The sequence below is a fragment of the Mustela lutreola genome, chromosome 15 (assembly GCF_030435805.1).
Source record: "Mustela lutreola isolate mMusLut2 chromosome 15, mMusLut2.pri, whole genome shotgun sequence".
Taxonomy (NCBI): Eukaryota; Metazoa; Chordata; class Mammalia; order Carnivora; family Mustelidae; genus Mustela; species Mustela lutreola.
The window spans coordinates 19,345,213-19,373,164 of record NC_081304.1 but is presented as its reverse complement, the minus strand read 5'-3'; the positions used below and the strand labels follow the sequence as shown (position 1 = coordinate 19,373,164).

The window sequence follows — 27,952 nt, the reverse complement described above, 5'->3', positions numbered from 1 at the left end:
CTGTCAACCATCCTTTGCCTGACAGATTCTCCCATTTCTTCATGTAGTTTTATGCAACAGACATAACATGCTCTGTGAGGCTCGTGGTATACCTGTTTTCATGATGACATGAGTAGTCTCTTCGGAAATTTGATTAGTTAAAGTGATGTGGTGTTTTCTGGCAAACTTGTGCACAAGCATCTAAAATCAAATCAAATATTACGTTATAATCAATTACCTCTAGTACATAGCTTAGAATGCTAGTTACCCTAGCTTTGACTCTCCATTTCCCTCATAAAACGTACATCCCTTTTATTCAAACATGCCTGAAGTCCTAAAATAAATAGTAATTTAATAAAAAATTATGTAGAATTCATTGGAAAAAATTCTAAAATAGTTTGCACTCACAGACACAGAATTACAACCCAGGATTCAAAAATAATAATTTTTCCCTTTAATAGCCCATATCATCTGATTCCCTAAGCCAGTTCCTTTGCAGAGTGATACTCTACTATAATTTAGGTTTATCTGCCTACACTTTATAAGCCAAGAGGTGACCAGCCTGTTCAAAGTTATGCCACAGGTACGTGGCTGAAAATAAGGTTCAACCCTCTAAGAGTTACAAAACATTCAAGATGCTTCTAAAGGTTAGTGCAAAAGCTATCAATTTCCCCTTAAGAATAAGGATTGGAAGAGACTCAGATGCATCGGAAAAGAAAGCTACAGCCTTCTAGCTATTATCTATCAATCAAATAAAAATCAATAAGCAGTAAAAGGGATTAACCAGATCCATTACGGACACAGTTGACATAATCAGTAGCTACTGTTTGGTAAACAACTTCTCTTCCTAAGGGCCATCTTGTACTAGTCACGGCCACCCCTGCCAATATTTCTGGGCTGCGCAAAACTGCAACGGAGAGCAGTCATCTTTCTTTTAAGCTGCTTGCTCCCTACTGCCACAGGGCACTGCAAAAGGGAGGCTAGAGAAGCTAATGACATCCTCCCCCTTTTGCCGCTGCCCTTCTGCCAGGATCATTAGCAATTCTGAACTGATTAATTGCTGAAATCCCAGCCTTGAAACAGTGTTCAGTTAGAACAGCAATTGCTGAAAAGATCATCTTAATGTGGGCTTCGGAATTAATCATGTGTACTACAGTCAGCAGCTTTCATAATAAATTTATCACACTTCAGCAAGCCTGAATGGAGCCGAAAAGTTTTCTTCTTGGCTTGCCTAAAGACAACACGTACCCAAGTCACTTACAGTCTAATCTGCAGCTCCGCGAAGTCCTCCGTGGCAAAGAAAGATCAGATCATTTTAGCCTCTTTGAAAAGCTGAACTCACAAAACAAAGGGGAATGCTAATTTTCAATGAATAAATGGGAATTCTAGAGGTATAGGTAAATGATCAAGAGCAGTATAAGCAGACGAAGGTATGAATTTTCAGAACAAATAGCTGATCTGGCCACATGGCTGTGAGATGGGAATTTTAGCATTATTGATGAGAATTTATTCACTGTATCTACTACGGCAGACATAGTAGATACAGTGGGATTAGTAGTAGGATACATTTGGCCCCTGAGCTGCTACCTATAGAGAGGCGAGAAATGGTTCTAGGAAGGTTATATTAAGAAAGGGTTAAAGGAAGCCTAGGAAGGATATATTAAGAAAAATACTTAAGAATGACTGGGTCATCTCTCAGTGTGCAATAAATGGCACCCACTATTTCATCCATCTGATACGCTGGTGTGCTATTCTATGATATTAAAGAAATATTCATTCAACTACTTTATTATGAAAGGATACCAATGGTGATTAATTACCAGGGAGATTAATTTCCTAAGATGTCTGAAATCTACACTCAGCCCAAGCAGAAACAAAATTTCAGTGGTCTTAATATTTTAATGGATATTTTTCTACAATGTGAAACAATTTCTATTTCTGGTACCAGGGGCCCAAGGACATGTCAAATCCTAATAGGGAAGGGGTGCTGTAGGGCAGAAATGATAGAGCGAGCTATGGAATAACTGTGTTACAAACTCGGATAAAGACAAACACTGGAGAAATGCCACTATCTGGCCATTTGCTTGGAAGCACTTTGGATTTAGTTAATTATGGTTGTAAATTCACTCAGATGTAAACCAAGGTGTTTCCTCTGGGGATTAAAACTATACTTACTTGGTTTTTTAGATTAAAAAAAATAAATTAAAAAGCTCTATGTTATACTCAAAACTATACCCTTTCTGCTAATATTTAATAACTATTTTCTTAAGTAAATATATACAAAATAGTCTATGCTACAGCTTTACCTAGGCCCCAATTTTCAGAAATTAGCAATGGAAATTAGATTACATAGAATCGTTCTTGGTTCCTAGATTTCTTATACGTTATTCATTGCTAGTACGTATTGAAAACTATTTGCAATATGTTAAGACGTCTCAGGTGTTAGGGAGATACATAAATACACTCACACATTCTTTTGGGGTTAAGCCTGATGCCACCATAGATATTCTTCTGTTGACTCTTTTTATTGAAGATATAACTTCTGGCTTCTCCCTGCCCACACTGTCTTCCCTCTTATTGTACCCAGCAGTATTAGCAATATGGACAGCAGCTGTACTCTTGGCTGATTCTTCAACTTGAAATTGGGGTAATTTCAATGCAGAGGTTGCAGCTGGCATGCGGCTAACATGAGCTGGCTCTGGGGCTCTGTCTGTAGAGGCGTCAGACTCAGGGTCATCAGAGAAGAGGCTAATTCCAGACTCGAGGTAAGGGGTTCCCTCTGAAAAGCATGGGGAAGAAGTTAAATCCACATAATGATGAATCTTCAATTACAAGTAGTATTCATCATGATTCTATATTTTAAACTTTTTTTTTTAAGATTTTATTTATTCATTTCACAGACACAGATCACAAGTAGGCAGAGAGGCAGACAGAGAGAGAGGAGGAAGTGGGCTCCCTGCCAAGGAGAGAGCCTGACGTGAGGCTCGATCCCAGGACCCTGAGATCATGACCTGAGCCGAAGGCAGAGGATTAACCCACTGAGCCACCCAAGTGCCCCTAGAAGAACATTTCTGAAATGCTTCAGAAAACGTCACTCCACCAGGAAGTAAGCATAGCTAAAGAAAACGTGAGATTCCTAAAATGACCTTAATGAACACAGCCAAATACAACATTTAGGTGCCAAAGAGCACCTTTTATGATAATGTGTTTTTGAGGACTAATTTAAAACTTTCTTTACTGATTAAAACTTTGATTTATAAGCCACAAAACACACCACTCATTTAAAGTGATTTATAAGGCATAAAATACGTAGTCATTTATATTCATTAATTCATATAATAAGAGCTTACTTTGGAGATCGGACTCATTTTTCAATAAAGGACAGGCTGAAAACTTCTAGGGCCCTAGAATTCTTTATTTTTTTACTTTATTATTATTATTTTTAAGTAATCTCTATGTCTATTGTGGGGCTCAAACTCACGATCCCAAGATCAAGAGTTGCTTCTTTTACTGACTAAGCCAGGCAGGCGGCCCTAGGGCCCTAGAATTCTTACTTAACAGTTGAAATAAAATATTCAGAGCACATGACTCTCCCATCCTCAAAACTGTTGGAGTTAAACCAATAAAGAAAGACTAAGAACTGCAATAATTTTCATGTAAATTTGGATTAATATTCAAGTTATTTTTCTAAAATGGGTTTAAGTATAAAAGAAGCATTCACTATAGACTAGATATGCTAGACATCTTAAAAGCTGATTAACCAAAATATCTTTAGGTTAGATTCAAAGTAAAACAGATGTGTTTTCTCCATTACAACAGATGAAGTATTACCCAGATCTGGTCTTGGCAAATAAGGCTGCTCCATGAAATCTCGCGCCTCTGACCTACTCGCTTGTTGCTCCTCTACACTGACAACCTTAATGAGCTCCTTTTGTGAAGGGCAGTCCGTGTCCTGAAGACTCCTTGGGCAGCTGTGCACATACCACCTCGTATCTAACAACCGGGACTGAGAGGGGGAAGACCTAGAAGAAGGATGAAGGGAGAAACACACCACGACAGTTTGTGAAAGGACTCATCACCCATCCCGGGCAGTGGACGCACAAGTGGAACATCTCACTGTCAGGGACATGGGGAATGACTAGCGAAAAAGAACCCGAGTGACTGCCCAGAATCCTGGATTCATGAAGCCTGCCAGTACGTCAGGGCTGACATATAACAGCTCTGCTTAGGGTCTGGGCTGACGCAGGCCATCTCTCAGCTGTTTAAAAGCGTGTCAGCAAATTTCACCAAATTCTCCACTGCCGCTCACTCAATCAAATTCTATGTGCTACTCCACTTGAGTCCAAATGGATGTAATAGAATCAGATCTCTCATGAAAATAGAAAGCTGATTAATTTTGACATTTATACACTCATTCTTTTTACCCAATTTTAGCAGAATTCATAGAATCATGCCTACCTCCTATCTTTTTGACGTCCAAAGCCATTCTCAAAACAAAAGCCAGCTATAAAATACTGTCAGAAGAGCACATGTGCCGAGTGATTCCATCCTCCACTCTTTCAGGTGTTTAGGGCTTTGCAGAATAAGATACTTAGCAACAGATTTAAAGGATACTTAACAGATTTGAGGAATTCATCCTCAAATGCATTATTTATAGTTTCCTTTAAATAGTAAACAATGGACTTTAATAAATAATAAAATTATTATAATATGTAATCTACCATAATGGATTATAAGATATTATAACATAATTTAATAATTGAAATACATTAAATAATTGTCTATTAAACAATTATTGGGTGTTTACTACAAGTCAGGCAATAAAAGTAGGCTCTGTGCATTAAAGATGAGCAAAACCCGAACCACAGCTCTCAGGTAGTCTACTAGAGAGAGGACGTTCAATCAAAGTATAGGTTTTTTTCCTTTACATATATACATATATGTGTTTATATATATATCTGAAATATATATTTTATGTAGGCTCTACACCCAGCATGGAGCCATTGTGGAGCTTGAACTCACAACCCTGAGATCAAGATCTGGGCTGAGATCAGGAATTGGACCCTTCACTGTCTAAGCCTCCCAGGTGCTCTAATGTGTAGGTTCTTTAATAGAAGTCTCTGTAGGGTACACTGGGGAGGAGGAGGAGGTATAGGAATATTTAGCGTAAATATTAAATGGATGGTTAGCACAACAGATTAAAACATGGCAATGAGGTCATTCCCTCTAAACATGGGTTTATGGAGGCAAGATCTCTGTACTCTGTCACAGCCACAATGTCAGTCTCCAGGCTCAAAAATATACCCTCAGTTCACGAGGCTTAAAAGACAGTGTGATTAGATTATCAACAACTTGTCAAGTATTTTCGGGAAGATAAATAAAAAAATAAAAGTATATGTATACGCAGTAGGAACTCAATACATACAAATTCCTTTTCCTTCCTAGAGTGGTGAGACGCTGGACTCTAATGGCTCTGAGGTTCTGTCCTGAACTATCAAATAGAAAGAACAGTCCCAACTTATCCTTTTACCCTCATAGTATTGTAAAGATCCAACGAGGAAGCGGATAAAGTACTTTTGAAAACATGAAGTGCTGCACAGTCTTACAATAATGAATTGCATAGACATCCCTGAGAGATATTCTGAATTTTCCCGGGGTAAATCAATAGCTAAACTTTTTCTAGAGAGGCCAAAATTTCAATCAGGGCCAGGGCTGCCTGTCTGCCTCAGCTGCCAGGCTTTAGGTTTCAGTTCTATATTTTATTCTGCCCTTCGAAAGGGACAGATCTACTGTGCATTTCTCACCTCGTACCTCAGGCCTTGCATAGTTTCAGAAAACCCGCAGAATTAAACAAAAGAAGTGTCCTAGAGCAATGAGAGGTTAGAAACAGCTCTTTACAAAAAACCAAAAAAAGGACAGTGAAAAAAATTTAATAATAAGAGTTCGATATAAGTAAAGATATTACTTAGATTCTACAACAAGACATTTATTTCTTCTTACCTTCTTGTTCCTGGTTCTTTATTTTTACCGGTGGAACTATCCAGAGATACCTGATATTTGTCCGCAGAAAGGCTTTCGGGATTCTGGCTTTTAGGATAGTCGCTACTTTTCTCTGAAGTTAATACTGCTTTAAATGGAATGAGAAAACAAAGAAATCTACTTTACTGCTTTGTCCTGATGGTGGTAATTCAGGTGAGGATATTGATTTTTTCAAAAGCAGCAACCTGTGACAATCAAATTGGTTTTTAAACAAGTATATCAGGCAGAATTTTGTAAACAGAAGTGATGCAGCACCCGATGAAAATAAATGACTCAAAAATTGTAGGGACAGTGAAAGGGAACACTTGAGGACGGAGTAAATGGAGATACCTGGCTGAGACGAGGCTGGGAAAAACATACATTTTTTTTGGCCCAGAATGATAAGGAAACAAGAATAGGAAATGAATTTTTATCTCTGCAGCAAAATAAATTATTCTGAAATCCCTCCCCTTAGATAACAGGGAAGAGAAGTACCGGAAAGCACCAAGCACATTCCCTACTGCCTCCACATCAAAGACTGGAGAGGATGGGGGCGTGGGCTGTTTGCAGGTGTGGGCAAATAAGAGGGGAGCAGTTGGAGGAGAAAGACAAAACAGGTGACATTTTGCTTCCCATTTTCAATGACGAAGAAAAAAACAAACCAAAAAACCCACACACACATAAACCAAGGAGCTGACCGATAAGGAACCTTGAAGTAATCTATGGAACTGCTAAGGAAATGGCACAGGAAAGGGAAAACACAGACAACAGACCCAAGGCAAAGTTCTGGCAAGGTAGTGCGTCCTTTTTATTTATTAATTCCTCCAAATGTATTATTGTACCACTGTTTTCTAGGAAATGCCTTTGAGGCAGAAATCTTTTAAAAAGCAAAAACAAACACTTAAAATTACAAATGTCTTCTACCCATTAAAAAGTCACTGATGACTGTAATTTATTTTGAGCTTTTATTAGAGAAGTTCAAAGGCATAAAACAAAGGCAGAAAATTTTAAGCAAAAGGCTATATTAATTAAACTGTTTTTTAAGTCACTAGGTAGCCTGGTGGGGGTGCAATAATCACTGATCTCCTGAGTTACTCCTCCAATGTATTATTTCTAGTTTCCTTTAGGTCTCTTTTCGAGATCTGTGCGTTAGAAACACAGGAACTCCCAACTGCTGAAAGCAAGCAGTCTTACAGTGAACCAGCAGGATGTTCTTTCAACTGAGTATCATTTACCCCCCCAAACAGGGTAATAACTGATAAAAGATAATGCATAGTTTCTAAGGAATCACACCAAACAGAAGCAACCACTGGAAAGGGTTTAAAAAAAAAAGTGAGGGGCACCTGGGTGGCTCAGTGTCTGCCTTCAGCTCAGGTCATGATCCCGGAGTCCTGGGATCAAGCCCTATGCAGGGCTCCCTGCTCAGTGGGGAGTCTGCTTCTCCCTCTCCCTCTCCTCCTGCTCATGGTTTCACTCTCTCTCTAATAAATAAATCAAATCTTTAAAAAAATCAAAGGAAAAAAGAGTGAAAAGGTGTGGGGCAGGGAGGAGCCTTAGATACAAACACAGATATTAAAGTCATTCCATTGTCTAAATATTTGACATACGAGTTGCTCTTTTCTTCTCTTTTTAAAGATTTTATTTATTATTTGAGAGAGAGAGACAGATAGTGCTCGAGAACGGGGGTGGGGGGAGGCAGGGGAGAGGGAGGGAGAACATCCTAAGCAGACTCTGAGCTGAGCCCAAAACCCCATGGGGCTCAATCCCAAGACCATGACCTGAACTGAAACCAAGCATCAGACACTTAACTGACTCAACCACTCAGGTGCCCTGCTCTTTTCAAAATAATAAGGCTCAAACGACAAAGAAATTAAACTCACCTGAGTTGCATTCCATACCTGAAGAGTATACAAGAAATACTGGGCAAAAGTTTTCTGCTTTTTGGGTACCTGGGTGGCTCAGTGTATTAAGCCTCTGCCTTAGGCTCAGGTCATGATCTCAGGGTCCTGGGATTAAGACCCGCATCAGGCTCTCTGCTCAGCGGGGAGCCTGCTTCTCCCTCTCTCTCTCTGCCTGCCTGTCTACTGATCTCTCTCTGTCAAAAAAAAAAAAAAAAGTTTTCTGCTTTTCTTCTTCCTTAATCCTTATTTCATAAAGCAGGACCCAGAGCCAAAGTCCTGGAATGATCCCTCTTAAATCACCCACCACCTTTAAAAGATTTTATTTATTTGAGAGAGAAAGAGTGTGAGAGAGAAATCACAAGCAAGGGGAGAGGCAGACTTCCCGTTGAGCAGGGAGCCCGACGTGGGACTTGATCCCATGACCCAGGACTTGATCATGACCCGAGTCAAAGGCAGACACTTAACCGACTGAGCCACCCAGGTACCCCTCTTCTGGGGGTCTTAACCTGTTATATTCTTCATGGGTAGGGAATATGGCCTAGACCAAACATTTAATAAACTTACTGCCTATTATGCACTAAGAATTATGAAAAGTATGGGGGGATTAAAGGAAAAAAATCACAGAAGAAGGAACGTTATTAAGAAAGGATAAACTACAAAAAAAAAAAAAAAAAAAAAAAGAAAGGATAAACTACAAAATACAGAACCTACAATGAAATTCAGGTTTAAGAAATGATAAACTACAAAGTATAGGACCTACATCCTTCAAAAAATAAAATCTTTAAAAAAAAAATGGATCTTAAACATCCATAATCCTGCCATCGAGATTTAAAAAAAAAAAAATATATATATATATATGTATGTATATATAAATAAAATATGTATACAGGATCTTAAGCCACGTATGTAGAGACAAATAGATAGGATTTTAAAAATAAAAACCAGTGAAATCCAAATAAGTCTAGAGTTTCATTTGTTACTAGTAATGTACCAGTGTTGGTTTCTTGGGTGTGACAAAAGCACCATGGTGATGTAGGGTGATATTTGGAAACCAAAACTAGGTAAGTGGTAGAATTCCTGCAGGAACTCTCTGTACTATCATTGCTGCTTTTCTATAAATCTAAAATAATCCAAAAATAAAAAGTGCATTAAAAAAAATGTCCTTATAGCTGAAGGTAAACAAAAATACCCTTTCTAGATCAAGAAATTTGCCTGAGGGACGCCTGCGTGGCACCGATGGTTAAGCATCTGCCTTCAGTTCAGGTCATGATCTGGGGGTTGTGGGATCGAGTCCCACATCAGGCTCCCTGCTCAGTGGAGAGTCTGCTTCTCCCTCTGCCTGCTGCTCCCCCTGCTTGTGCGCTCTCTCTCTTTGACAAATAAATAAAATCTTTAAAAAAAGAAGTAACAAGTTTGCTTGAATTTTAGCTCAATTCAAACCAACTTAAGAAAGGAAAAGTTGCAAAACTTGAGTTGATATTAGGTTGACACACTGTTTCAGAAATAAAGCCCCCAAATTTCAGAATCCATACCCCAAAATTTCCTTTCGGTAAGCGTGGGGTGGGTTTTTGAATAATGTGAATTAAAGTATTTACTGAGTAGCTACTGTGTTCTCAGAGTTCTCTGCCCTCATGGAATCTACATTCTAGTGGAATGTGAGGAAGAACTCCAAACAGTGAGCAAAACAAGTTGTGTATTATTAAAAGTTTGCAAGGCTTATGAAAAGAACAACAGTGGGGAGTAGAGCTGGAGAAGTCAGACAGGTCAAAGTTGCAATAGAAAATATGGTGGTTCATGGTAGATCTTATTGAGAAGCAGGCTTTGAGCAATTTGCACAACATATTTCAGTTATGCCAACGTACAAGGTCATGGAGGACATTCTCTGTGGAGTTGGGAGAAAGGACTTTTTTCTTTTTCTTCTCTTTTAAAATTTTATTTATTTATTTATTTATTTTTCTAAAGATTTTATTTATTTATTTGACAGACAGAGATCAGAGGTAGGCAGAGAGGCAGGCGGGTGGGGGGGGGGAGCAGGCTCCCCGCTGAGCAGAGACCCTGATGCAGGGCTCGATCCCACGACCCTGAGATCATGACCTGATCTGAAAGCAGAGGCTTAACCCACTGAGCCACCCAGGTGCCCCTCCTTTTTTTCTTTTAAACTAGGAAATTTTCATAAGCTTCTCCTTTCTCCTCTCAACATTTACCCACCTACCTCAGAAGTCTGAGGAAACTCTAATTTCATGGAAAAGAAGGCTGTGTATAAGTTTACTATACACAGGTCATGATCTCAGCATCCTGGGATCGAGCCCCACATCGGGCTCTCTGCTCAGCAGGGAGCCTGCTTCCCCCCTCTCTCTCTCTGCCTGCCTCTCTGACTACTTGTGATCTCTGTCAAATAAATAAATAAAATCTTAAAAAAAAAATGTTATACAGAGATCCAGGAGAAATTTTCAAAAGTTTCCAGAAGACCAAAGTAAAGCATAATGTATAAATATATAGCATTTATGAAATTTTAAAATGAAAGAAAGCTACAAGGGGGACCTGGGTGGCTCAGTGGGTTAAAGCCTCTGCCTTCGGCTCAAGTCATGATCCCAGGGTCCAGCGGCTCCCCTCCGCTCCCCGCCTGCCTCTCTGCCTACTTGAGATCTCTTGTCTGTGAAATAAATAAATAAAACCTTTGATAAATAAATAAATAGAAAGAAAGCCACAAGAAACACGTTCTCTGCAGATCTTTAGGAAAAAATGAATGCGTACACACTACACTCCAAAGCAGAGACAGTAGATTTACACACATATTCAAAGCCAGACAGTAACATTTTCTATGCTATGCATTAACATGGGAAGTCTCGTCTGTTTTTAGACTGAAGAGGGTGAAAGCACCCCAAAGAGAGCTGTGCCGGGGACGAGACTTTGGGCTTCATTATCTGGGAGAGGAACTAAATGAAGGTACGGTTACAAAGAAAGCATTTAAGGAAATACATTTGAATCACTGCCATAGCAACAGAGTCCCGAGCTCCTCATGCATGAGCTACTGTTTCTCCCTGAACACAAAAATACTGCAAAGCACATTCTGGGACCAGGGCCACACTCTTCTGGAGAATTAAGACTTGAGTTCCTAGAAAGACGAAAAGGCAGGGCCTAAGGCCCCCAGTAGGGGAAGGGAGCAACGAAGAAAGAACCTTCACAGGAAGTTAGCAGGGTGGCTATCACGGAGACAGTAGTGAAGAACATTGGGGGGGGGGTGGCTCACCGCACTTACAGGTCCCTAAGCGGCAGCCCCCTACCTCCCTCTCCCTGCCCTCCACCCCCGTGTCAAGCACCTGTGCCTGAGCATTTCCTCTCACCTATGTTTTGCAGATCTGTCCCTATTTACAAGCTGCCTGATGTGCTATTCTCACAACACCACAAGGCGCTGTCCAGTTAAAGACTCAACCTTACCTTTCAGCTTGTTTTCCTTCATTTATGCCATGTTATTCCTCAGGTCTGTGTTCACTTTTTTAAAAGATTTCATTTATTTATTTGACAGAGAGAGACACAGCAAGAAAGGGAACACCAGCAGGGGGAGAGGGAGAGGGAGAAGCAGATTCCCCACTGAGCAAGGAAGCCAATGGAGGGACCCAATCCCAGAACCTTGGGATCATGACCTGAGCTGAAGGCAGATGCTTAACAACTGAGCCACCCAGGCTCCCTCATTGCTCACTTCTTATAGGAAGTCAGCTCTGATCAATTCCAAGCTGCCTGGTTACTCCAAACGCCTTCTCTCAGAGGTCCACCTGGTCTTGCTGATGACCACGATGCTGTGATACAGTGCCAGGCTCTTCTGCAGAACTGGACTTTTTGTGGATCATGGTGCAATTCCTGACACCTAGGACAGCTCTCTCTCTGAGCGCCTCAGTCGGTTAAGTGTCCACCTTCCGCTTAGGTCATGATCCTAGGGTCCTGGGATCAATCCCCACATTGGGCTCCTTGTTCGGTGGGGAGCCTGCTTCTCTCTCTGCCTCCCCCATTGTTCGTTCTCTCCCTCAAGTGAATAAATAAAATCTTTAAAAAGGGGGGGGTGTTAAATAAATAAATAAATAAATAGGGCTTTGGGACCTGACACCACTGTTAAAAGGACTAAGTCTGAGACGCCTGGGTGGCTCAGTTGGTTGAGCAGCTGCCTTCAGCTCAGGTCATGATCCCAGCATTCTGGGATAGAGTCCCACATCGGGCTCCTTGCTTGGCAGGGAGCCTGCTTCTCCCTCTGCCTCTGCCTGCCTGTGCTCACTCTCACTCCTCTGTCTCTAATAAATTTAAAAAATCTTAAAAAAAAAAAAAAGGACTAAGTCTAAGTGTTGTTTTTTCCAAGCTTCCTAGAATAAAGGGTTGCCTAGTTCCAGTCTCTGCCATCACACTCACTTTCCTATGGGCTTCCCATAGCATCTCCTCACTGTGTGTACCCAGACGACGACACTTCATGACTGTCTTGGTTACTCTATAAGGTAAACAGTTGTGAGCAGGGGCCAGAGGCAAGGCTCTAAATAAAATTACCCATGGAGTGACTCAGCAAACCTCTGCTGAGCAAAGAACATAAAATGTTGGAGTTAGTCCCACATGTTTTTTTTCCCCCTAAGATTTTATTTATTTATTTGAGAGAATGAGAGAGTGTGAGCATGAGCAGGGGGAGGAGCAGAGGGAGAGGGACAAGGAGACTCTGTGCTGAGCACGGAGCCAGATGTGGGGCTTGATGCCAGGACCCTGAGATTATGACCTGAGCCAAAGTCAGGAGTCAGATGTTTGACCAACTGAGCCACCCAGGTGCCCACGGCCCACATTTTATAGCAGGATAAAGGCTTAGGGAGGAGAAGAATTCTGCTTAACATACCAGAGTTTGGCCAATATAACAAACCTTTTTCTGATGTGTTTTGCTCTGGATCGAGCAGGTCCTCCGGGGCACAAGAACCTGCCACGGGGGAAGGGGAACTTCGAGAAGGCTGGCTCCCGTGCTGCTCTAACACAGCTTCCAGTTCGGCCATTTCCTGCTGTAGCTTTATCAGGTTATCTTGCATGGTATCCCTCTGCTGTAAACACAAGAAATGACACCAGGAAAGTCACACTCTTTTAGCGACTTGCCAGAGAGCAAAAGTATGTCACACCAATTAATTTTAGCATGGAAATGGAAACCACCTAGTATGGAATCATAAGTTCTGGCTGAACACCTTTTAATCCAACCACACTCCTGCAATTAATGCCCATGAAATTATTTCAGAATGATGTTTGAGTTAGAGTTGAAAAAAAAAAACTCCTCAAACTCTCCCCAACAGAGTTGGCTTTATTGCGATGTTTTTTCAAAGCTGGTTATTTTCTTTTAAAGATAGGAAGCAAAAGAAAACAATGAAGGTACTCAAACACGATATTTAAAATCAGCATGATTCTGTTAATATTTTACACAAGCTGTGTTTCACAGATTTGGTACCATAGGACTCTTATGGGATTTGGATTAGTCCATACACATAATGTCTGATTTCTGGCTGGTGAGGATTCTTCCTTTTCTGCCATTCTTGGACCATTTAGTCTCTAAAAGAGAGAGGGCAAAGAGCTAACCCATTGATTTATCTATTTGTTCCTTCAAAAATTATTTGCTGACCATCTATTATATGGGAGGCATGCTGGGTATTAGAGCCCTCACAGTGTTGCTGTTCTCAGAGGGTACCTAGAGATCATCAGCTGGAGGGAAGGATCTAGCAGAAAGAGCCCTGGGAAATCCTGTAAGGATAGCTACTGTTTTCAATTCAAGATAATGGGCTCTTCTTGCTTACAGGGCTTCTGATGTTTGTTTCTTCATTTCAAGAAGAAATCTACTAAGTCTTAGGTTTTGTTCTGTTTTTTTAATATGTCACTTATTTATTTGACAGAGAGAGAGATCACAAGCAGGCAGAGGGACAGGCAGAGAGAGAGAGGGAAGCAGGCTCCCCACGGAGCAGAGAGCCCGATGATGTGGGGCTTAATCCCAGGACCCTGAGATCATGACCTGAGCCAGAGGCAGAAGCTTAACCCACTGAGCCTCCCAGGCGCTCCTAAGTCTTAGGTTTTTTGATAAACAAAGTACTTGGTAAGTAAGGAGCTTTCCAAACCACACATTTCCTCATCACGGTTAGAAGGAATATCCATGGCTGCTGGCGAACCCCAGGGAAATGGACTGTTTCACCCTTCGTTGCTTCTGATCCTTGCAAATGACTTTGCCCTCTACTAAAAACAAGCCATCTACTTTCTCCCGCGACACCGAGTTCACAGCTTGCAGGTTTTATGGCCAGAAAATGTATTCCCAGCCTCACAAGGTTTCTGCTGCTGCCCTGAGACCGCCCTGCAGCCAACGTGTGCAGCAGGGCCACTGCCACCACGTGGTGCTTGTAGGTAGTTCCCTCGCTGATCACACCCTGGCCTTGGGGCTGCCTCTGTAAATCTGGCAGGAAACCGAGGACACAGCTATCTGACAAGCTTCAGAAGCCCTATTAGTCACTTCTGGCATGACCATCACATCTAACTAACCTCCGTGTGGCCATTAAATAGGTTAGAAAAATCAGGAAAAATAGTAACCAGAGAACTGTAATTAGAGAACATTCCTTTGGGTTTTCCCAAAGGAATTACTTTATAACCTAAATTCCCCTGTAGGTAATTGCCCAGATACATTCGGGAGACCAAAACCAAATTGCTTACAGAGGCTTTTCTTCTTCTTTTTTTTTTTTTTAATTCTAATTCTTAAGTGTTTCTGGAATTAGCCCTATTCTTCTTTTCTATTCCCAACATGCTACTCTGATCTCTTTTAATACAGCTGCAATACTGTGGAAGTTCTTTAAAAGCCATGTTTATCATGTCTCTTTCTTCCATAAAGACCTTAGTAGTATACCACTGCTCAGATAAGTTAATATTTCTGAACACTATATCATTATTACTCATTCCTGCCCTCAGGATAGAGTCCAAATTCCTAAGCATAGCATTCAAAAGGGCTTACACACCCTGATCTTTTATTTTTCCCTCAATTACCCCTATGTCCTCTTTTCCAGTCACATGGGACAACTCTGCTTTCTGGACATTTCATGCCTCTGTCTTTGCCTTGCTTGCTGCCTCCTTCCCCTTTCTATCTGGAAAAATTCTTCTCCTTCAAGGTCCAGCTCAAATGGCTCCTTCAGAAATCCCCCCCCATCTACATCTATTATCAGGAACAGACGATCCCCCACTACCTCATTTATACTGCTAATGCATTAGCATATGGAAGTGGAATACTGACCCCTTTTGAGGGGAGGAATCCTTCCTTAATTATTTTTGTATTCCCAATGCCTAGCAGGTAGTTAAGCACTCGGTAAATGTTTAATGCAGAAATGAATGAATGAATGTAACCAGTCAGTCTTTGATAAAAAATAGATACTAATGGTACCAAATTAGGATTTCTCTATCTCCTATATACTTCTCCTTAGTTTGATTAAACAGATAGAGGAAAAATATCCTACTGCAATTATTTTGCATCTGTGCTACTCTAGATTTAGGTTAGCCAGGAAATCTGACCTTAAGTCTATTTTGGAGTAGATGCTTGCTAAAAACAATTTGCAGAATGCATCTTGAACAAACAGACGTATCTCTGCAAATAACATCAGAAATATAAAAAACAAGGAGGCTGGACAGAATCAGAAACCAGGACCTACAACCTTAAAACACAAGGCACAAAAAGGTGAAAGGCATTCGTGAAAGGTTGACAGAGTCCCAAGTCCACACACAGAAAGGATCACAGGAGTTGCAGAGAAAAGGCCTCCTTGGTCTTTTTGTTCATTCAGTCACCATGGTAATCCTGTAGGCGGGAAGAACACTGGTGACAACTCAGGTACGGAAGAGGTTTCCTCCTGACTCCAGCAGGTTTCAGTCCTAGAGGAATCTGCTCTGTGGGCAGCAGAAGACAAGCCCTTTCTTTCTATAGTCCTCACAGCAATGCCAAGAATTAGAAGATTTAAAAACTGGATACCACCTGGTGTTGGCAAAGGTACCGGGAAATGGGAACCATCAAGTACCACGGGGGCTGGAAGAATTTAGATTTGTTCAATCTTTCTGAAGAACAATTTAACAATATGTATCAAAGACCAAACATTTATACTAAGGAAAGCACTGGGAACATGGGCAAATATTTAGTTATCAAGATACTGCTAGAGGGGCGCCTGGCTGGCTCAGTAAGTAGAGCATGAAACTCTTGATCTTGGGGTTGTGAGTTTGAGCCCCATGTTGTGTGTAGAGATTACTTAAAAAATAAAAGATATTACCAGATAAAAGATACGTACAGGTATGCTGTACATAATAGCAAACTGTGCCTCTTAGCCCGTAACCCTCATATTCATCAACAGGTCATAAAAATCATGGCTTATCCGGGGCGCCTGGGTGGCTCAGTGGGTTAAGCCTTCGACTGCCTTTGACTCGGGTCATGATCCCAGGGTCCTGGGATCAAGCCCCACATCGGGCTCCGTGCTCAGCGTGGAGCCTGCCTCTTCCTCTCTCTCTGCTTGCTTCTCTGCCTACTTATGATCTCTCTCTCTGTGTCAAATAAATAAATAAAATCTTAAAAAAAAAATCATGGCTTATCCAAAAGACAGAATACTGTATACTAATTAGAAATGAATCACAGGAGGAAACTTAATGCAATAGAAAAAACAACATTATGATGTAAGTACATGGAGTATGAGATATATAAATTTTTTTTAAAGATTTGATTTATTTATTTGACAGAGAGACAGAGTGAGAGAGGGAACACAAGCAGGGGGAGTGGGAGAGGGAGAAGCAAGATTCCCACTGAGTATGGAGCCTGATGCAGGCAGGGCTCAATCCAAGGACCCTGGGATGATGACTGAGCCACCCAGGCACCCTGATATTAAAAAAAAAAAAAAAAAAAAAATATATATATATATATATATATATATATATATATTTGAGTTTTCTTTTTCTTTTTAAAGATTATTTATTTATTTGACGGAAAGAGAGAGATCACAAGTAGGCCGAGGAGAGAGGCCAATGTGGGGTTCGATCCTAGGACCCTGAGATCATGACCTGAGCCAAAGGCAGAGGCTTAACCCACTGATCCACCCAAGCGCCCCTGATATATTTTTTTTTTAAAAATAAGGCCTTTGTGCACATATATAAAGAAGAATGAAGAATAAGTTAATAATAATTATTACTGGGTAATCCACATGGTATAAAATTCAAGGCATAAAAGGATATTCAGAGAAAGTAGGGCTTCCTCTTTTTCCTCCCAGTATTCTATTTTCCCTATTACTCGTTCTGTGAAGATGTTGGTGTTACTCTTTAAATGCTGGGATAGATGGGGTGCCTGGGTGGCTCAGTCATTAAGAGTCTGCCTTCGGCTCAGGTCATGACCCCCAGGTCCTGGGATCGAGCCCTGCATTGGGCTCCCTGCTCAGCGGGAAGCCTGCTTCTCCCTCTCCTACTCCCCTGCCTGTGTTCCCTCTCTCACTGTGTCTCTCTCTGTCAAATAAATAAAATATTTAAAAAAAAAAACAACCCGCTGGGATAGAGTGCTTTTCTGAGACTATTCTCTCTGTAGTACTGAAACATTCATGTTATCAAATGCCATAAGATATGACAAGGCTCTTATCCTGTTCGTAAGTAACCCCAATATTGTCTTGACCACGAAATACAGGAAGTAAAATTGTGTACTTTCTTTCTTAAAGAAAAAAGAGGACTTACAGGCACCAAAGAACAAACTACTACCAGCTTAGAAGAGAAAGAACAAAAAGAAATCTCCATGAAGCAACGAAAGTCGGATCATCTCCAGCAGAAAGAGAACTCTATAGGCTCCACTTTGGTCCCAAAAATAACCATATCCCTCTCTTTGATACAGTAGTGTTTTCATAGATATTTTTTGCTATAGGGAGAATTTGTTTTGAAGGTTTAGCTTACTCATTAAATTCGGATTGAGTGTTCTCAGCCAGCTGCTGTGTATGTGTGTGTGAGTGGGAAATGAAAGGCAGCATGAGTTCGGTTCAGATGCTTACAATCTCCTTTGAGGAGATGAGGCACCACATACAACAGTTAGACCATTGATTCTAAAGGATGATACAAGCAGGGCGCCTGGATGGCTCAGCGGGTTAAGCCTCTGCCTTTGGCTCAGGTCATGATCTCAGGGTCCTGGGATCAAGCCCCGCATTGGGCTTCCTGCTCAGCGGGGAGCCTGCTTCCCCCTCTCTCTGCCTACTTGTGATCTCTGTCAAATAAATAAATAAAATCTTATAAAAAATAAAAAAGGATCATACGAGCAAATGTCAGAATGTGGGGTACGCGCTAATGAATGCAGAGAACATGACATACACACATACACACCCACACAAACTTTTCACCTGTGTGGTTAAAATATCACTCTGAGAGGACAACCTCGAACAGTCTTCAGAGAAGCTTGTTTCACTCTGGTACCCGGATGCCACTTCACCTTAAATGATGATAAAAATAGTTTCAGATATAAAAACAGCACGTACCACAACTGGCCATACCCGTCTTCCTACTGGCAGGACAAACTTCACTTTTGTATTATGCAGAATGATTATGCTCCTTGTTTTGGGACACCCAGATTTCCTCTTGGAAGTCATAACAATAGCAAACCAGAAACAAGTCAGCCAACAATTAGATCTCATTCAAACAGAGAAGATGTGCCAGCTGGATAAAGCACTTTTAAGGAAAGGCACCTTAGAGGAACATGTGTAAAGTTTAAGAAGCAGTGACTTTAGTTGCACTTGGAAACTTGTAAAATGTTCTCCCCGACAAGGCACCAACAGTTAGCTCATTTCTAGAAAACTAGAAACTAGACGGGGGCAAACACAAAAACCTGGTTCCAATACCTAAGTCCGAATCCACACTCTGTTCTTCGTGATTATCTTCTTCCAGACCAAGTTCCCTTTCATCATCATCTGAAACCAATTCCTTGTCACTCAGAGCATCCAGGTTTTCAGACTGATGCCTCACTTGTTCGGAAGGAGCATCAAACATCAAGAAAGGATCCTGGGTATTTGTATTAACGGTCATGTCTTCCAAAGCACTGCACTGTGAAGAGAATAAGCTACCAGAACACCTCGTTTCCTCACTCAGGTGATGTTCCTGGGATGCCTTTGCTGATGGTACCTGGTTACTGAGGTCACTTAAACTACTCTTCTGTGAGTCTAGGTTCTCCTCTGTTTTTTTAGACGGACCCTCTGCAGCAACAGCATTGTGACTGGTAGCCTGAGAAGGTGTGTTGGCTACTTTGCCAAATAGTAAGTGTTGGAAGCAGGGAAGCTCTTCCTCCTCACTAGACGTGTTCTCTTCTGAGGACTCTAATTTCCTGGCCCTTCTTTTCTGCCCTTGGGCCAAAAGTGTATCGTCTAAAGGGCTAGGGCTCTTTCTGAATTCTCCTTTCTGGACATTTTTGCTAAAGACAGCAGATCTTTCTTTAACGTCACTTTCAGCAAAGCTGATTTTCCCCTTTATTTTGTCACCATTTAACAGGTCATCGGGTGTCTCCGAACAAACCTGAGAAGCATGACTACTTCCCATAGGTTGTTCGGGGTTATCCGAAATTAGACATGGGGAGAAATCTGCATTAACAGACAGAACTATACCTTCATTTTCTCCTTGACTTTTCATTTCCGGATCTTTACAATTTTGGTTACAGACTTCAGGTTGCATAAGACCTAACCTGAGCATAGCATTTAATTGAGGTCCCCGGTTTCTACCTAGTTCTGCCTGCATGTTTTCTCCACTGGAACCTACTTCATTAGTACTAGAGCCTACTTCGTTTGTACTGGAACCTACTTCATTAACACTGCTGGAGCTGACTTCTCTCAACGAGCTTTCTCTGATGTTATTTTGGCTAATTGTGCTCACTGTACTCTGAATGACGCTCTCATTTCCCACTGCTCTTTCTGGTGACATTGAATGCTGCTCAAACCTTTCTTCTGACGGGTTTTTGTTACAAAGAGTTTTAATACCTGATCTGATGGGAGGAAGTGGTGGTATATGATAAGGATTTTGGGAAAATCCACAGTTATTTGCAATAAGGAGTTCAGTTTCCTTGCCTCTGAACTGAGATGACTGACAAAGGTTAGAGCCTCCTTTGAGGCTACATTTGGCATAATCTTCTGGCTTCTGAGCTTCCTGAATAACTGCAGAAAAGCCCGCCATCGCAGGAACTGCCTGCGCATGCTTGATTTCAGACTCTTGCCTTCCCAGATTCTCTTTTTGTCCACATTCAGGAGTGACTTTTGGACTTTGTTTCCTTAAGGCCCCAGAGTGGGCATAGACCATTGCACAGTCGTTTTCTGGATCTCTTGGATTTGAAAACAGAGCAAATGACTGACGGTTTGAAACCTTGAACGTGTTGCGTAAATACTGTGTATCAAGTTCACTCTCTTCCATTTCTATGCTTGTCTCCTGAGTGTGGTTATCTTCGCACGTCAGTGGATCCACAAAGCCTTCTGGGCCGTTCTTAGTATCTTTAGAACAACTGTGGATAGTTTCCTTGGGGTGTTCAATTACTGTGCACAGACTCGCACGTTGATTTGGTGCAGTTTTTGCCTTCCTTACGGTGTCGGCTTCCAGCAACGAGATACTGTCCTGAGTGCCACAATCCGTATCAGGTACCAAGGAAACACTGGTATTCTCTACAGATCTTTCAATTTGCAAACCTCTTCCTCCACTCAGTAGCAGCTCTTTGGGATCTCTGGTACTACCAGACACTTGAGTCGTTCTTCGGCTCTCTTCTATGTCTTCTCTTCGGAGGCTAGGGTGGACAGTCTCTTGAGGTTTATTAGAACTCGAACAGTTAGCAAAGCCCCCTGGTACGTTTGTTAAACTCAGCTCTGGAAAAGCATGACTGGCAAGTCTCTTATGTATCTGTTCACCTGGCTTCCTGCCCTTCTTGGGTCCAGCTGCAGGTTCTTCCTCTTCCAGGAGCTGAAGCGTTTTGCTGCGTCTGACTGGCATCTGGTCCGCAGGTTCTTTCTTCATCTCCTCACTGCTAGAACAGCTATCGACCTGCAGTTCACTGCGATCAGGCGGGCTTGGATTTCGACTGACTACGAATTCAAGCGCACAGCCGTGCCTGGTGGAGGACTTCCTCCGCAGCCTGTTCTTCTTAAGGGCTTTCGAACCGGAGCTATTTAATTCCAGTTCCATCTTGGTTATACTGCTGCTTATCGGTTCAGCTCTGCTTCTGAAAGCAGATTCTTTTTCCAGGGATTCTGTTGGGTTAGCATTTTTCTCGGTCTGAACATAATCATCTTTTATTTCATCCTCGGGACCATTATTTCTAATCTTCGTCACGTGACCACTTCGCTCGAGTTGGTCGGTTCCCTCAACTAGCTTTTCAGGAGTCTTTGGAACGATGGTCAGATCTACTTTCTTGATAAAATCCTCAGGATGAAGGCCTGCTGTAGTTCTCCTTTTACGCTTTGCTTTACTCGTGAGGGGATGGGCTTGCACTGTCTGAGGTTCTACAGCACACACTCCTATAAGCAGATCTTCGCTCGTGTGGCTCACGTTAAGGAGGCTTGCCTTCCTCCGGTAGGTTTTCCCAAATATTTTATCTTCGATGTTACTCTCTACGGACTTGGTGTGGACTCTTTCGCGTTCACGTATCAGAGCATCCTGAGGCTCGCTGGCCATTAAGTCTATTTTCTCAGAGGAACCGGAACATACGTGCACTTCGTTTGGAACTTCTACTGCACCGGCTACTTCGGTCTTCGATTCAGATCCCCCGTCATGTGAGTCATCATCGGAAGTTGACATTTCATCGCTTCTGGAAAACCACTCATTCACTTTTTGTATGCTACTATTCAGTGTTATCCAAGGAACATCTTGGGAATCTCTAGGACTGTCAGAGCGTAGAGGTTTCTGCTTCTTCGGTTCTCTTCTCCCACACAGGGTATCGGCTTTCAGAAGTACCTTTCTCTCTGTGCTGGGAGTCTGCCTATCATTACATGTTTCCTTACTTTCAGCCCATCTGCTCTGTTGGCTCCTTGCTAAGGCAGGCTGTTTGCTTTTATTACGGAATTCAGCCTTTTCTACATTCATTCTGTCTTTAGTGAGTAATAAACTGCTGTTCTCATGCTGTAATGAGCTGGCATGAGTATTTGTGCCACATGGCTCCACATGCAAGTCTGAAACAGAAATACCCTGATACTTTTCTGGATGCTTCTCAGTTGCATGCTTCTCAGTGGTGGTCAAATCTTTATTATCGGATTGATGGCGTTCACTATTCGTTATGTCCTCAGAAATTTCACAAGCAGCTGAAAGCATACAAAAACAACAAGGTGCTTAAAAACTGAACTCTCATGAAGAAACACGTACACGTAATACAACTTGGGGGTGGAAATAAAGTACATGGCTATTTTCAGAGAACCTGACTTCATCCACCACCAAGTATACGAAAGATGTAGCTCATGCACTTTCACAGAATTCCTATTTATCTAGATTCTCATTATTTCTACCCCAAATACTTAATTTCAGAATTCTCCCTGTTGATAAACCACACCTCCTATTTCCCTAACCTCTGACAGTGGACTAAAAGCAGACTGGGAATGAGCTATACAGCACTCCGTTCTATCTTCAGACTCATACTCCCTATATTTAAATACTAGTGTATAAAAGATGAAACACAAACACATCAATTAAATGTAAAAGGTAACAACCAGTTACACAGGGTACTATTATAATCACATCAGCCTCATGCCATTGAAACAAATCAGCCTGTATCATGACATTTGAGAAAGACATTCTAACTCTGCAAAGAGATGTTGTGAATTATAAAAGTCCCAAATGTGCTTCAGAATAATCTGATTACAGTATAGAATCTACCCATTCTCTCTTCAGTTCCTGTTAAGTTGGGAAGACTTGTCATTACCCTTTTTTGCAGGATTCAAACTGGCTTCAGCCCTGGATCCTTGAGGGGTGATTTGTAACAACTCATCATCTCTCACACTACAGAGAAAAGACAGAAGCTTCAATGAGAAAACACTAGTTTTACGCTCACAGAGTTGTCAAATAGGCAAGATCAAGTATTTTAGCTCCTCTAGGTATGACTGCAGTAAGTTGATCAATTTGATTTGACTTTTTGAAATTTGTACTCTGCTTTAGTAACTTCCAGCCAAAACCAAACGGTCAAAGACTGAGGAGAAATAGTCATAAAAATCAGCGGAGTCGCACAGATACATTGCTTTATGGATGAGCAAAAGAGAATTAAAATTTAAATGGTAGACAAACAATAGCTCAAAGATAGAAAAAAAAAAACTCAGCATAATTTAAAAGTGTATCTTAGGGGCGCCTGGGTGGCTCAGTGGGTTAAAGCCTCTGCCTTCAGCTCAGGTCATGATCCCTGTGTCCCAGGATGGAGCCCCGCAACAGGCTCTCTGCTCAGCAGGGAGCCTGCTCCCCCCGCTCACCACGCCTGCCTCTCTGCCTACTTGTGATCTGTCTGTCAAATGAATAAACAAAATCTTTAAAAAATAAATAAATAAAAGTGTATCTTAATGAGAAAGCAAGAGCAAAGACACTTAAAAGGAACACTGGGATAGAGCGGACATTACAATAGAATGCAACACTGCCTCTGTGCTTCCCTTCCAGCTAAGAAACATTTCCTCCCAATGAGAGGTGAGGAAAAAGTCATTTGCAAACAAGATCTGACTGGCAATGGTACCAGCATAGTTCAGACAAGCCATCACAGATTCTAGGGTCAAGCAATCATTCCTAAGGAAAGCAATTTGACAGGTAACCCAGTTGGGGGATGGGGGATAACAGATCATTGTATAATTCATGTAGACAAAGCTTGAGAGATAGATGAAATTAAGGAACAGAAAAATAATTGAGAATGAAGTCCTTTAATATTTTCATGAGCCAAAATACTACTGTGCACGAGGAACTAAGTTAGACACAACCATCTGCTGGAAGCAAGTCTGAGCAGAATTCTGTTTACACTCTTCTGGACTCCACTAAGACATGTTGTCTCAACTATAAAAAGTAAATGACCTCTAAGGTCTATTCCAATGCCATGATTCTAACCTAAATACCAATCCTTAATATTTATTAACTAAATACAAAAATGCCAACTTCACAGACAAAGGCTTTAACTCACCTGCAGTAACTTGCCTTATTAACTGTATCTTCAGAAGAATCAGATCCTAAAAAAAATTCCCCAGATAACAAATCAGTAAAAGGATTTTTACTGAAAGGATTTTTACTGAAAGGGTTAAAGTCATGAGATGTACTTGTTGCACAACAGATATTCATTCAAGAACTATTACCACACACTCACTATGTATAAAATCCGCAGACACGATGAAACATATGGCAGGTAACGCAGAGACGTGGTTACAAGCTTGGGCTCTGATGCCAGAATTCCCAAGTTTGAATTATAGCTCTGCCACTTGCTATCTTTGTTAGCTCAACAAAATGTCTTAACCTCCGTGTGCCTCTATTTGCTCATGGGCAAAATAAGTACAATAATATTAACAACCTCAGGGGGTTGCCGTGGATCTTACATGAGTTATGCAAGTAAGTCCTAACAGTATCTAGACTTCAGTGAGTTCTCCTAAATACTATTTTTATGATAACACCTGTTGTCTCGGGACTTATGATCTTCAAACAGGGGAAAAACATGTAGGTAGAGAATCTGGTAAGTGCTATGATAGACATATGGTGGTGCTTGGCAGCCCCAAAAAGGTCACTCTTTCCAATTATAAATGCATTCTAACAGATAAGACAATTAGAGAGACCTGTTTGAACTGAGCTCAGGTCTTCTTAAAAGTCTTCCTTTAAAAAAAAAAAAAAAGTCTTCCTAGTCTAGTACAATGTATCCTGAATCCCTTCAAATGCTGTAGCCATCCCATCATGTTATTTCTTATCCCTACTCTCCATCCTCCCAAAGCATGTTTACACAGTATAATCAAGACACACTTCCTTTTGTTCTCTTTATAAAATAAGGGTCTTGTTTTACGAAGTGGTGAGTGCTACATCATCTACCCTATTTGTAACACACCGTAAGGCAAGGAAAATAAAATTATTGTATTTCCACTTCCCAAATTTCCCTGACATTGTATAAATTATGAGGCTTTTGGTATAACTGTAAGACCACAATCCAGCAACGATCATTCTAAATTTACAAAATCTGTGTCTCTTACCCAATTCAATGTAGACAGACTTATTCTGAGGCTGTATCTGCTGCTTTGTCCTCAGAGATCTCAGAATTCCAAGGTCAGAGAGTTGGACACTAAGACTGGTTTCCTGCTAAGCAGTACAGTAAAGAACGATCAATCAATTGTTGAAACCAGTTCTGTGTTTCTTTTCTTGAAAGGAAACTCCAGGCCATGGACAAAACAGACTATTATAACTAACTAAAATTTGACAACTGGAAAAAACACTTGGCAAACTACAAATCAAAATATATGAGTTATGTGTGGTTTAAATATTTTTTCCTCTCTGTGTTGTTTTAAACATTTCTAAACTGAATATGTATTATCTATGTAATTTTTTTGAAGAAAAGTGTATTTTGAAGCTAATGCTTTGTATTATAGAAAGGGAATGAGAATCATTAGTTTACATTTCTAATCACATCTGATAACAGGGTTATGAATAAAACCCCAGCAATCCCAGGAACATTCAGTACAGGAAAGAATATTTAAAAATCCAATATCACTTTGATGAAGCTTTCCTTCTTTTTGAGTTCTTTAACATCTACTGAAAAATGAATACTGGTACGATGAGAACTATTATTTTTAAGATCTGCATTATTCATTCATGCGCAAGTAAAAACAGAGCAAATCACTGCATTTTCTTTGACAATTACACCTTTTAAGTTGAAGCAATTTTCAAATGGTAAAGACCGACTTTATTTCCCAGGCAACTTTTCAAAGAAAATAAATTAGAAGACACTTCCTCATGCCTGAAGAATTGCTGTGAGGTGATTATTTTAAAAACTAGCAAGCTCAAATCTTAAAGTCATCAGTGACCTCAAGGCTATTTTAGACAAACATCAGAATGGATAAAAGCACTAAAGCAGGGGATGGACCCAGAAGCTCTCTCTTGCCCACACTAAGTACATGGACCTTCTCTTGGCATTTCTAACTCTCGACTAAGAATTTAATTTACTATCTGACCTTGTTTAGCGCCTTTTTCTTAAGCAGTTTTTATTTTTTTAAAGATTTTATTTATTGGGGTGCCTGGGTGGCTCAGTCGGTTAAAGCCTCTGCCTTCCGCTCAGGTCATGATCCCAGAGTCCTGGGATCAAGCCCCACATTGGGCACCCTGCTCAGCGGGGAGCCTGCTTCCCTTCCTCTCTCTGCCTACTTGTGATCTCTGTCAAATAAATAAATAAAAATCTTTAAAATTTTTTTTAAAAAAAGATTTTATTTATTTATTAGCGATCAAGCAGGAGGGAGAGGGAGAGAGAATCTGAAGCAGACTCTGCATTGAGCACAGAGTCCAATGTGGGGCTTGATCCCAGGACCCCAGATCATGACCTGAGCTGAAACCAGTATTTGGACACTTAACCGACTGAGCCACCCAGGTGGCTCTAACTTTTTATGTTTACTGCCTTTTTATGTAAGTCCATGTTAACTATTTACAAACCGATGTTTATTGCCTTTTTATATAAATCCATGAGCATCTAGCACCTTCACTAATTCAAAATGCTCAGTCAAGAGATGTTACCAGAATAAATGAAAATGGCTTTACCAAGGTGGGGTTTTCAGGTTCATTCTGTCGAAGTCTTTTGGCACGGTTTCGATAGCCCATACTTTGGATAATAGAAACTTCCTCCTTTAGGTGCTCAGGAGAGTTATTTTCTTTTTTTGAAAAGTTATAGCTGTTTGCAACTATGAATTACAAAGGAAAATGTTATTGTTATAGTTTAAAACAATACAGTAACTGTATCAAAGAACCAAAAGAAATCCTGTGTATGAGCTATCTGGTTTGTTAAGACAATGCATTAAAGCTTACCTATCATTTTTTTAATCTACTTTGGAAAGTCTACTCCTAGGAAACACACAGACTGTCAAAATTATTTCTAATCTTTTTCTTCCTACTTCAGCACTAACATATTTGTGTATTAATACCATATTTCATTAAATCCAAGGTACCAATGATGCAAGACACACAATTATTTTCTGGCCCACTTAGAGAGAAAACATACTAAATTAACAATGGCACACCACAGGTGGTAAATTGTTCCTAATTTTGGAGATGCTAAACTGTGAAAAATGTGTATCTCAGAACTTATAAAATGAGGTGTGAGATCAGTGGGAATGATTTAAAAAATAAATCACAGATAAAGACTTAAAATTAACCTAGACCAAAAGGTGTCATTGCCTCTTCACAGAATAACTGTGAAAACTTCCTGAGTTTTAATGGACAGCCACTTGAGTGCTGGCCCCTGGGGCTATGCAACACTTACACTGCAATCCAGTGTCAAGCTCAAAAGCATGAATGATTTTCAACAGCTCTTCAACTAGTTGACTAAATCTTGTACTTTCTTGTAGGCTTCTGAAATTAAATTGTTTGAGAAACACACTCAGCAAAGGATTACCAACTTTTTAAGGACACTAGAATAAGGAAAGATATGTAAACAAAAAGCCAGATGTAGCAACAGTAAAAATACATTCAAGAAAAGAGCTATTAGTGACCTTACACTATCATCAAAACATCAAAACAAACTGTGTGGCAGAATTGGTTGTTCTCATAATTTTTTTTTTTTTTTTGCCATTCAAGCCTACCCAAAGCCTGTTACTATCTAAAACACTGTACTCTGAATCAATAGTAGATATAAATTCACTGCATAGAGAACCTACCATTCTTAACAACTGAACTTCATCTATCCAACCTCCTAATTTGAGCTTTCAGGGATTTCTGTGAAATGATGACTATGTTACTTCAATGTAACGTAATGGCCCATTATACACTTTCAAGTTGGGAAGGGGTTAGCGGTAGTGTAAGTCTCTAAGGAATTTTGGAAGCAAGGTATCCAGGACCTTAAGGGGGCTAGCTATCGTAAAGAAAAGGTCATT

The 27,952-nt window shown here is 40.7% G+C and overlaps 1 protein-coding gene across 11 annotated transcripts in view; it reads right to left on the bottom strand.

Moving 5' to 3' along the window:
• BRCA1 (BRCA1 DNA repair associated) overlaps positions 1–27,952 on the bottom strand; it is a 67,250-nt gene that overhangs the window by 15,725 nt on the left and 23,573 nt on the right. For 4 of the 11 annotated variants that reach the window (XM_059149819.1, XM_059149814.1, XM_059149820.1 and 1 more), the window contains 12 exons: positions 27,343–27,431; positions 26,625–26,764; positions 25,073–25,178; positions 24,028–24,073; positions 22,801–22,877; positions 18,764–22,186; positions 18,269–18,357; positions 12,787–12,958; positions 5,980–6,106; positions 3,811–4,001; positions 2,448–2,758; positions 93–180 (listed from right to left, as the gene is read on the bottom strand). In XM_059149819.1, the coding sequence (XP_059005802.1) occupies positions 93–180; positions 2,448–2,758; positions 3,811–4,001; positions 5,980–6,106; positions 12,787–12,958; positions 18,269–18,357; positions 18,764–22,186; positions 22,801–22,877; positions 24,028–24,073; positions 25,073–25,178; positions 26,625–26,764; positions 27,343–27,431 (4,859 nt within the window). The remainder of the gene's footprint in view (positions 1–92; positions 181–2,447; positions 2,759–3,810; positions 4,002–5,979; positions 6,107–12,786; positions 12,959–18,268; positions 18,358–18,763; positions 22,187–22,800; positions 22,878–24,027; positions 24,074–25,072; positions 25,179–26,624; positions 26,765–27,342; positions 27,432–27,952) is intronic. The other 7 variants (XM_059149816.1, XM_059149815.1, XM_059149817.1 and 4 more) reach the window with 7 other exon arrangements.